The 12,205-nt window shown below is 41.4% G+C and overlaps 1 protein-coding gene across 3 annotated transcripts in view; it reads right to left on the reverse strand.

Annotated features, from left to right (window-relative positions):
- rfx4 (regulatory factor X, 4) overlaps window positions 1-12,205 on the reverse strand; it is a 140,709-nt gene that overhangs the window by 75,292 nt on the left and 53,212 nt on the right. For all 3 annotated transcript variants that reach the window (XM_043708852.1, XM_043708851.1, XM_043708850.1), the window contains exon 6: window positions 3,791-4,004. In XM_043708852.1, coding sequence (XP_043564787.1) covers window positions 3,791-4,004 — 214 coding nt within the window. The remainder of the gene's footprint in view (window positions 1-3,790; window positions 4,005-12,205) is intronic.

The following is a 12,205-nucleotide window of genomic DNA, read 5'->3' on the forward strand; positions in this document are numbered from 1 at the left end:
TGAGGAGCAAACAAATAAACTAAGCATATTCTTACTAGAAAATAGCAGATTATAATGTGATTCAACTACTGCTTTCAGTTGTAAAGGGCTTGGCTTGACGAGCTGGTTTATCTTGTTCAGAGAATGGATCCAGAGGATACAGCCTACAATTGAAGGTGGGAAATTCAAACTAACCTTTGGAAGGACTGAGGGGACTGTGCTGTTGTTGATTCCCATGTTTTCTAATATGTAAAGTATTTAAATATATTAATAACTGTAATATATTAATTAAGTGCCTATCATCATGACCACAGATCATAATCCCAGATCACCTATGGACATATTGAACTTTTAATTGCAACAAATGATTTTTTCCTAAAAGAAGGAGATGTAACAAAAAAGTAATTGCAGATGTTAATTCAATGGATTTCTGGAGAGGGAGCCTAGACTGCCACACCTGAAAGTGTCAAGTACGTTTCAAATGGAGAAATACAATACAAACTGATCTGTAATCTCCTGTAAGTTATCTTAGACTGAGAGTATTGTGAGGGACATATTTTATCCCATCAAGTATACATAAGCTTAACCCTCATCTTGTGTGCACTAGTGAGCTGAAGTACTTCTGTGTGCCAGCACAGAGGTACTCATGTGCTAGCTTGCATTCTAGTGTTAGTGTGCTATAAAAGTCAAAGTCAAAGAACCATTCACGAGTCACCCCTACATTGCAGGTAAAACATTTTCCACACTGAGGCATGACAGTCAAAAGGAAATAAGAAAGAAAACTATCAGCTGGCCCTCAAAGCTAAGAAGTTTGGAACAATTGCCTTTAAAAAGTTGAAGGCATGTACTGTACCTTTAAGAGAGGGAGAATGCTGTTCTAAACTGAGAGATTACAAGCACCTGTGTATATGACTAGATGGCAATCCCAGAGTGTACTGGAAAATTGAAAATATGTAACATTTGGCTGTGAAATGGATAACTGAGTTTTGTTTTGACAGCAATTTGAATCTAACCAATCAGTTTAAATTATGCCCCAAGATACTAAAACCCAATCAAGTTTGAATTTATTATTTTGTCACTATCAAACCAATGAGACAATCTGATTTTGGGGGGTATAAGAATCACACTCCTATGAAGGGCTTATGTGATACACCGATTCTCCTGCTTTTCAGATGCTGACCTGCTGTGCTTTTCCAACACCACACTTTTCGATGCTGATCTCCAGCATCTGCAGTTCCCACTTTCTCTGGGAATAAAAATGCAGACATTTTGAGAATTGGTCAGAGAGCAACTGCCGTAGAGCCAGAGAGCTAACTGCCCATCTAATACCTTGCTCTCCAAGAAATTAGAAAACACTCTCTCCCAAATGAACCTTTTTATGTGAAACATACTCGCAATTAAAAGAAAGAAGACGATGCAGGGAGATCCACAGCAGGAAGAACGAAGACACAGAAGAAGACAGAGACTGTGTGATTTTCAAATTAAATTGATGTAATTTTAATAAGTGTCTTATTGGAACAGCATATTGTTCTGGAGTTGGAGGTAGATAATAAGTAGTTAAGAGAAAGGGGGCTTCAATCTGTGAATAGTTGTTGTTTAATGTTCACTGTCAGAGTTAGAAAAACAATTGATGTTATTTTCTTTAAATAGTGGAATTTGGGAGTTCTCTGTCACTCATTTTAACACGTTACAAGGTGAGGTGAGCTTTTCTGGGTATTTGGTTTTATTAACAGAGGGATTCACCTCTGTGTCGTAATACTGCTCATCTCTCAATGTTAAACTATTTGCTCTTCATGAGAGACCCAATGACTAATCCATATCTTTTAACTTTAATCTTCTTTTTGACTCGCTTCCCATGTGTGTCCTTTTATTACTTCACATGTTCAGTAATGAATAAAATCACTACTTGTTAGCTCATGAAAACCTGGTTAAATTGGCTTTAAAACATAAGTTCATTAGGATCTGGAGGCAAGCAATCCACAAAGGAAGGGATCCTATTTAAATTAACGCTGTTGCAACTAACCAAGTGGGTAGATGATTAAAGAGGCAGAGCTTTCCTGATGAACGGCTTATGCTTGAAGCGTCGATTCTCCTGCTCATCGGATGCTGCCTGACCTGCTGTGTGTTTCCAGCACCACACTTTTTCACAAAGAGGCAGAGCCAGTCCATCCCTCTTCTTCTGGGAGCCTGACAATTTGGACCATCTCACCTGCACCAGTGATCATTTGAGGGACCTTGCCTGGGGTCTTATACATTGACCAGAGATAAATACTTTGTTTAGGTACCTCTTCATGGATAAACCCACCAATATTCATTCTAAAAATCCATGCCCAATTTTTAATTGTTAGTTTGCAATCTGCAAACTGCTCTATTAAAACCTTTGCTATTGAGTTCAAAACTCAAGTGACCTCCTGACACTATTCTTCATGATCAATAAGGTAAGCTCATTCTGAAGCCTTCTTCTCATTGACCAGCACAGAAATAAGAGTTACACAAGTGAAGAGGTGTTGGGAATCTGAGAGGAGATGAACTACTGAGTGGAGTTGGGAACTAGGAATGCCCTGTTTGCTTCATGACAGCATGCAGAAAGGAATTCTTCAGGAAGTAGGAATCACATCCCTCACAAGATCTAAATCCCCAACCACCAACTTAGCAGTGACAAAGAAGGAATTCCCTCCATTCTTGATGGTTCAGAACCAGTCGGACCATACTGCATGACTTTCTGTGGCAAGTCACTTTGACACAGTCTCTACTAATTGCATCTCCTCAGCCTCTCAGTTCATGTAGATCTAGAAGGAGAACCCTTCATGATAACCTTAGCTAGTGTGGGGATTGAACCCATACTACTAGCATCACTCTGTATTACAAACTAACTATCCAGTCAATTGAGCTAAACCAATCCCATCCATGTAGCTCTATGTGGTGGGTAATTGAAAGGTAATTGAGTGATTTGCATTCTTCAGAAATGGCCGAACCTAGTCCCCCTTTCCAAGATCTCAATATAAAATCTTGGTTTCTTTTCTAAGACTTTTTTAATATCAGAACTATACTGCACCTTATCTAATCACTCTAGTTCATCAGCACTTTGACAGAACATAAAGCATTAATGCAAAATAATGATTACTTGTTGCACTAAATTAAGAGCAATAAGTAAAAGGTCGTCTAGTGTTAGTTGTTCTGTGTTTGATTAGGGGACCCTCTTTACAATTATTGTTCACTTTGCTCCATTAGTGAAGCCGGATTATGGATTCAAGGAACAGTAAACCAAGACGATGAAGAAACAGAAAGTCCGAACTAACATGTGAAGCAGATATTTAAAAACATTGCAAATAAAACCTGTTACACACATAGAAATTAGTGGCATCTCTGCACTGATGTAAACAGCGACATGGTTAGCATGTGAAACTTGCTGCCACATGGAGTTGTTTGGGGTGAATAGTGCAGATGTGTTTAGGGGAAGATAAAAAAAAACAGATGGTGGGAGCAAAGGAATTGAAGATATGCTGTAATGTGGGATGAAGTGCAGTGAGAGGTGGCTCACTTACAGCAACAAACAGGAGTGTGGCCGAAAGGCCTGTACCCATTCAGTGTCTACATTTAATATTTCCACTTCTTCCAATCTTTGTTTTGGATAGCTGGCAGTGGGCAGATGCTGAATTCTCATTAAAAGCTAAGCTGCACTGTTTGTAAAGAGGCTACATGGTTTTTATTATCCCTTCATTTTATCCGGGAGACAGGATGATCTACATTTAATTTGTGCACTGGCGTGAAACAGCACAGATAATGGATCAGTCACTCATTGTGTGTTTACCTTCTCCTCCGAGAGGCTTGCTGGCAGATTTAGATCTTTGACATTTGGAAACTCTGGCAGCAAGGTGCCCAGCTTGGATCGTGGTGAATACGCCACCGTCTGCTTCGCCACTTCTTTCTTCCCTGTTTCGTTTACCCAAGCTGCTCCTTTTTTGGAATACATCACATCGTAATAAGGTGAGCTCTCCTTCACTGCTATCCCATAATAATGGTATCTATTGGCGGCAAATTCACCGGGTTACAGTTACACAATTGAACAACGAATAAATTTGAAAAAAACTCAGAATAAATGAATCAGTCAGCTGGATGGCAGGCTCTACCAAAGAGCCAGGACAAAACACCATGGGCTGAATGGCCTTCTTCTGACTCTATTTGCACAGAACTCGGTGAGAGGGACTGAATGTATGCAAGATGAGGAAAGCAGAAGTTATTCATCAGTATTTTGCAAATTTATAAATGAAAGTCTCTGAGATGTCCACCATTACACATTACCCTGCCAAGCAGTTTAGCAGTGCACCGATGCTGCAGTTACAATTTAAGGTACAGCATCAATCTGGAACCAGGGATGACCCTGGACAGAATCCAGTTCAAGCATTGACAAAATACCCACACCATGTATTTAGTCACTTGGCAAAATAATGGCTGATATTAAACACTCTAACTCTGCAGCCCTCTATTTGTGAAACTCCTGGCCTTTGCTTTGGACAGTGTTAGGTTGGGACTGGGGACTCGCTGGATAAAGATATTGCCGGAGAAATCCTTGCACAATCTCCACGTGGAATGCTGTATTGCACTGAACTGGAATTTGCTGTCTTACTTGGGAAGAGCTCCCTTAATAGAACTGTCCATTAACAGTGAGACTGAAATGAATGAAGATGCAGCAAATTACAGGCTAACTGCAATGCTTGGGCTTTAACTCAGGACTAACGGTCTAAGTTTTGAATTGACATGACACAGATCATCATTGCATTAAAGCTCAGCAGGTCTGGCAGCATCTATATTATTCTGCGGAAGGATCACTGGACCTGAAACATTAACTCTGATTTCCCTGCACAGATGCTGCCGGACCTGCTGAGCTTTTCCAGCAATTTCAGTTTTTCTTTCCGAATTCTAGCATCGCCTTTTTTTCAGTTTTCACCATTGCATTAGGCAGGTTTGCAGTCATGATGCCACCTTTGACAGCCTTACACTGTACAATCTAAGTACAGTGTTCAGATCTAAATACAATTCATATCGAAACACAGTCTATATCTAAAAACCGTCCACACTTACGTACCATCCACATCGAAATATAATTCATATCCGAACACCGTCCACATCTAAACGGTGTCCACATCTAAATACTGTCCACATCTAAATACTGCCCACATCTAAATACAGTCCATTTCTAAACACCGTCCACAGCTACATACCATCCATATATAAATACAGTCCATATCTAAACACTGTTCACATCTACATACCATTCACATCTATAATCCAGATCTAAATACTATCCATATCCAAACACTGTGCATAGCTAAAAGCTGTCCACATATAAATACTGTCCACACCTAAATACTAGGTGGAAGTGAGGACTGTAGATGCTGGAGATTAGAGTCAAGGTTAGAGTGGTGCTGGAAAAGCACAGCAGATCAGGCAGCATCCAAGGATCAGTATTATCCACAGCTAAATACTGTCCATATCTAAACACTGTCCAAATCTAAACACTGTCCACATCTAAACGCCATCCACATCCAAACACCGTCCACATCCAAACACCGTCCACATCTAAACGCCATTTACATCTAAACGCCATCCACATCTAAACACCTTCCACATCTAAACACCTTCCACATTTAACAACTTCCACATCTAAACAATTTCCACATCTAAATGCCATCCACATCTAAACACCTTCCACATCTAAACACCTTCCACATCTAAACGCCTTCCACATCTAAACACCGTCCACATCTAAACGCCATCCACATCTAAACGCCGTCCACATCTAAACACCATCCACATCTAAACACCATCCACATCTAAACACCGTCCACATCCAAACACCGTCCACATTTAAACGCCGTCCACATCCAAACACCATCCACATCTAAACGCCGTCCACATCTAAACGCCATCCACATCCAAACACCGTCCACATCTAAACACCGTCCACATCTAAACACCGTCCACATCTAAACACCTTCCACATCTAAACACCTTCCACCTCTAAACACCTTCCACATCTAAACACCTTCCACATCTAAACAACTTCCACATCTAAACAACTTCCACATCTAAATGCCATCCACATCTAAATGTCATCCACATCCAAACATCGTCCACATCCAAACACCGTCCACATCTAAACACCATCCACATCTAAACGCCGTCCACATTTAAACACCACCCACATCTAGATATTGTCCACATCTCAATACTGTCCACAGCTAAACACCGTCCACAGCTAAATACTGTCCACACCTAAACACCGTCCATACCTAAACGCAACCCACAGCTAAACACCGTCCACATCTAAATGCCGTCCACATCTAAATGCGGTGCTCAGCTAAATGCTGTCCACATCTAAACACTGTGCAAATCTAAATGCTGTCAACATCTAAATGCCATCCATATCTAAGCACTGTTCACATCTAAACACTGTCCACATCTAAATGTCGTCCAAAGCAAAAAACTGCATATCTAAATACTGTGCACATCTAAACACCGTCCACATCTAACGCCATCCACATCTAAAAACTATCCACACCTAAACACAACCCACATCTAAAAGCCATCCACATCTAAATGCCATCCACATCTAAACACTGTCCATATCTAATTACAGTCCAGAATGAAGGATTGATCAACTTCTGACCTTCTCTCCTCAGTGCAAAACCCCACGATTGGCAAAACCCCGAACAACATAAGAATACGGGAACAGCAGGAGTCCATTTAGTCTCTTGAACCTGTTCTATCACTCAATGAGATTATGGCTTATCATTTTTCTAACTCCAATTAGTTCAAATGCAGTTGTATCTTTTCTTAAATAAACACTCCAAAACTGTGCACCATTCTCCAGATGAGGCTGTCCAGTCCCTCAATCATCTCAAATCTTATTTTCCTGTATTTCTGCACTTACCTATTCCTGTCCCTCCCAGGACCATGATAGGGTTAATCTTTTCCTCAATTTCCACCCTAACATCCTCAGTATTGAAAGGATCTTCCTCTGCCATTTCCACTATTTCCAGCCCGATGTGATCACCAAACGTCTCTTGCCCTCTCCACACCTGTCAATATTCCACAGCAACTGTTCCCTCTGCAACACCCTGTCCACTTATCTAACCATGACATCAATCTGAGGAAGTGTCACTCTATCTGAAATGTTAACTCTAATTTCTCTCCACAGATGCTGCCAGACCTGCTGAGTTTTTCCTGCAATTTCTGTTTTTGTTTCTGATTTACAGCATCCACAGTTCTTTCGGTTTTTATGACATTTTCCCATGCAATTTCAGGAGGTATAACACCTTTTTTTATCTTCCTTCCTCACTGTCCAAGGCCCCACATATTCTTTTCAGATATAGCAGAGACCGACTTGTACTTCTTTCACTTTAGTCCACTGTAATTGCTGCTCACGGTTGGGTCCCTTCTACACTGAAGATGAAATACAGACTGGGAGACCAATTTGCAGAACACCTTCTCTCAGTCCACAATCATGAGTCTGGTCATTAGTCATCTCAGATTACCATCTTGTTCTCATGCTCACATTTAATTTCTGTCCGAGGCTCACTGCAGTGATCCAGCCAAACCCAGTGCAAATTGGAGGAACAGTACCTCATTTTCACTTTATGTATTTTACCATCTCTTGGATTTAACATTGCGTTCAACAATTAAAGAGCATGAACATTGTCCTTTATTTTGTTATTTCTGGATCCTTGGTGTCTGTCTCTTGTTTTCATGTTTTTGTTTTCAGAGAGAACTGTCCTTTATTCTGCTATTAACACTTACTGTGGACCAACGTTTAATTTCTTCACTGCAACCATTACCAGTTCCTTTGCCTTTTGCTCCACAACAATGTTAATCTCTATCCTTCCTTGCCCTTTGGTTCCACTTGCCTCTCCTCATTTTTTAACATTAAGCCCATCACAGTTTTTCCTCTCTTCAGTTCTGAAGAAAAGGCATATTGGACTTATTAATTCTGTTACTTGTGCCCCACAGATGCTACGGCGGAAGTACAGAAGAACTTACTATTCTTATTCTGGATGTGGTTTTACTAACCGTAGCAAAAATCCCAACTTTTATATTCCATTCAGCTTGTGATAAACAATATTCTATTCATCCACATGATCACTTGCTGTACCTGTATGCTAATATTTCAAGATTCGTGTAACAGAACTCAGATCTCTTGGTAAACTTCTGCAACCTCTCTCCATCTAAACAATGCTTCTTTTATATCCTTCCAACAAAATGGGCAAGTTCACATTTTCCATATTATGTTCCATCTGGCAAAGTTTCATCCACTCATTTAACGAGAGTTAGAGACAAACAAAAACTGCAGATGCTGGAATCCAAGGTGGACAAGCAGGAGGCTGGAAGAGCACAGCAAGCCAGGCAGCATCAGGAGGTGGAGAACTCGTTTAGCCTATCTGTATTGTTGGGAATACATATATTTATGGATTATGCAAAATGGACATTTGGATATTACTATGTTGCAAAGCATTTATTGTTTGGAGCTGCAAAATGAAAAGATTAAAGGAAACAAAGAAACAAGGGACTTTGGAAAACAATGCCCACCAAAGTTTGACGAGAAATAAGGGCAGAATTTAATTGCTTTAATTGTTTATATTCATTTGTGGGCTGGGAGTGTTGCTGGCCACAATTAGACTCAGCGTTTATTGTGACATGGGCTCGAATGAGTGCAGTGAAAAGTTTGTAATGTCACCTTTCAGTGCCATCTTAGGGACAGAGTACCTATGTACAGATACTTCTAAGTATAGTTACAGAGCAAAAAAAAAGATTAGAATGGAGTTGTTGAAAAAGTCCAGAATGAACATAAGTGACCCTAGGTACTTATATTCCAGTCTGTGCCTGCCGACTCCAGAATACAAGGCCTCCAGATGCTGGCCTCCATTCAGGAATTCACTCGGCTACCGCTCTGGGAATTGGCCCCTTCACTCCGCTGCTGCAGGACTTGGCCTGTGCTCACTCTGTCACCATGGGACTCAGTTTGTCCATCGCTAACTGGCCTTGAGAAAGTGGTGGTGACCTGCCTTCTTGAACCGCTGCCGTCCACTTGCTGAAGATTGACCCACAATGCCCTTGGGGAGAGAATTCCAGGATTTTGACTCAGCAACAGTGTCCAATTCAGGATGTTGAGGGGCTTGGAGGGCAACTTGCGGGTAGTGGTGTTTCCATGTATCTGCAGTATTTGTCCTTCAGGATGGAAGTAGTCATGGATTTGGAAGGTGCTGTCTAAGGATCTTTGGTGAATTTTTGCAGAATGCCTTGGAGATTTTTCACATTGGTGCTACTGAGCATTGCTGCCGAAGGAAGTGGACCCTTGTGAACGTGATGCCAGTCAAGCAAGCTGCTTTGTCCTGGATGGTGTCACGCTTTGCCAGAGTTGTTGGAGCTGTACCCATCCAGGCAAATGGGGAGTATTCCATCACATTTCTGGTATGTGCCTTGTATATGATGGATAAGCTTTGGTCAGTCAAGAGGTCAGTTACTAACTTCTGGCCTGATCTTGCAGCCATTGATTTTATGTAGCATGTTCAATTAGGTTTCTGGTCAATGGTAACCCCCCCAGGATGTTGATAGTGGGGGATTCAGTAACTCTGTGTGAAAAAGTTGCCCCTTAGGACCTTTTACCCTTTCATCTTAAACCTATGCCCTCCAGTTTTGGACTCCACTACCCTGGGAAAATGACCTTGGCTAGTCACCCTATTCATGCCCCTCATGATTTTATAAACCTCCATAAGGTCACCCCTCAGCCTCCGATGCTTCAGGCAAAATAGCCCCAGCCAATTCAGCCTCTCCCTATAGCTCAAACTCTCCAATCCCGGCAACATCCTTGTAAATCTTTTCTGAACCCTTTCAAGTTGAACAACATCTTTCCTATAGCAGGAAAACCAGAATTGAATGCAATATTCTAAAAGTGGCTTCACCAATGTCCTGTACAGTCACAATATGATGTCCTAACTCACATACTCAATGCACTCACCAATAAGACAACCATGCCAAATGCCTTCTTCACTACCCTGTCTACCTGTTACACTAGTTTCAAGGAACTGTGAACCTGCTCCTCTAAGTATATTTTTTAGCAACACTATCATTAACTGTATAAGTCTTGCCCTGACTTGCCTTACCAAAATGCAACAACATCTGCCAGAGCAAGGGAGTCCAAAACTAGAGGGCATCGGATTAAGGCGTGTGGGGAAAGAATTAAAAGGGACCTAAGGGGCAACCTTTTCATGCAGAGGGTGGTACCTATATGGAATGAGCTGCCAGAGGAAGTGGTGGAGACTGATACAATTACAACATTTAAAAAGCAGGTGGATGGATATGTGAATAGGAAAGGTTTAGAGGGATATGAGCCAAATGTTAGCAAATGGGACTAGATTAATATGGGATATCTGATCATCATGAATGAGTTGAACTGATAGGTCTGTTTCTGTGCTGTATGTCTCTATGGCCATATGCCAATCCTTGGCCCAATGGCCCACCTGATCAAGTCCTGTTATACACTGAGGTAATCTGCTTCACTGTCCACTACACCTCTAATTTTGGTGTCATCTGCAAACTTATAAACCAAACCTCCCATATTCACATCCAACTTATTTATATAACTGATGAAAAGCAGCGGACCCAGCACAAATCCTTGTGTGGCACACCCCTGGCCATAGCCCTCCATTCCGAAAAACAATCCTCTACTACCACTCTCTATCTCCTACCTTCAAGCTACCTTTGTATCCAATTGGCTAGCTCCCCGTGTACTCCATGTGATCTAACCTTACCAATCAGTCTACCATGCGGAACCTTAAGGACTGAGTGGTATTGGTGGAACCCAAGCTGGGCGTCACTGAGCAGGGTTATTGCTGAGCAAGTGCTGCCCAACAGCACCGTTGTTGATGCCTTCCATCCCTTTACTGATGGTTGAGAGTAGACTGATGGCGTGATAACTTGTCAGGTTGGATTTGGCCTGAGATACTTAGAAGCTACGGACTATTGCAGGAGAAGTTTGCAAGAGAGTAATATTAACTATTTCAGTCTGTAAAAGGTAGAGCTTGGAGCTGAAGACAGCACTCTTTATGTATCTCAATACATCTATGAAGTAATTTGAAAATAAAAGCTGAAAATAAAATCTAAATCTGAAATCTAATTTGGAGATTTCCTATCATTTTGTGATTCGCAAGCAAATGAGCTCATTAGCAAGAAACCAAAGGGTCTGTAAGTTCATCTCATTCTCCTATTTCAGCTTGAAATCTGGATCCACAGTCTTTGCCCGATTCATTTTAGCTCTGCCAAGTTTGCCTTTGTCCTGTCTGCTCATGCATCTGTGCATGTTTGGGATCGAGGGGAATGTAGTTTCATTCACTTATTAGTTTCTAACCAGTTTGCCATTTGTTTGAAAAATAAGTTTCCTGTAACAGTCTATATCTGAGGGACACAGTTTAAGGATACAGGGTCGAGCATTTAGGATTGAAATGAGGAGAAACTCCTTCCCTGTGACAGAGGTGAGCCTGTGGAATTCTTTGCTACAGAAAGTAGTTGAGACCAAAAGTTTGAATGTTTTCGAGAAGGAGTAAGGTACAGCTCTTAGGCTAAAGGGATCAAATGGGGAGAGATGGGGATTAGGGTACTGAGTTGGATGAGCAGCTATGATTATACTAAATGATGGAGCAGGCTGAATTGTCTATTTCTGCTCCTATTTTCTATATCTATATGTTTGTACCTGCCTTTTTTGTGAGTGCCTATCCACTTATGTGTGTATGTCTGTTTGTGTCCTTGTGTATCTGCTTGTCCATGTGTTCTCTGGTTGGCTGGCCAGCTGGCTTGTGGTGCAGAGTGACTCCAACAGTGCAGGTTCAATTCCTCCACCAGCTGAGGTCACCATGACGATCCACCCTTCTGATCCCTGTCCCTCACCTGAGGTTTGGTCACCCTCAGATTGAACTCACCACCAGTCATCTGTCTGTAATGAGAGAGCAGTCCTCTGGGACTATGGCAACTTTATCCTGTCTTGTTGTACATTGTCAGGTCTAGAACAGCCTGTTCTCTGATTGAGTCTGGTAGTTGCTGCTCTGATAAACTGTCCTGAAGGCACGTTACAAACCAATGTACCTTTGGCAATCTATATTTTATTAAAATTACCATATCATCATGACTTGCATTATTTCCTCACTTATACCCTGTCTAACAGTGACAGTAGTCA

This window comes from Chiloscyllium plagiosum, chromosome 19, assembly GCF_004010195.1.
Source record: "Chiloscyllium plagiosum isolate BGI_BamShark_2017 chromosome 19, ASM401019v2, whole genome shotgun sequence".
Taxonomy (NCBI): domain Eukaryota; kingdom Metazoa; phylum Chordata; class Chondrichthyes; order Orectolobiformes; family Hemiscylliidae; genus Chiloscyllium; species Chiloscyllium plagiosum.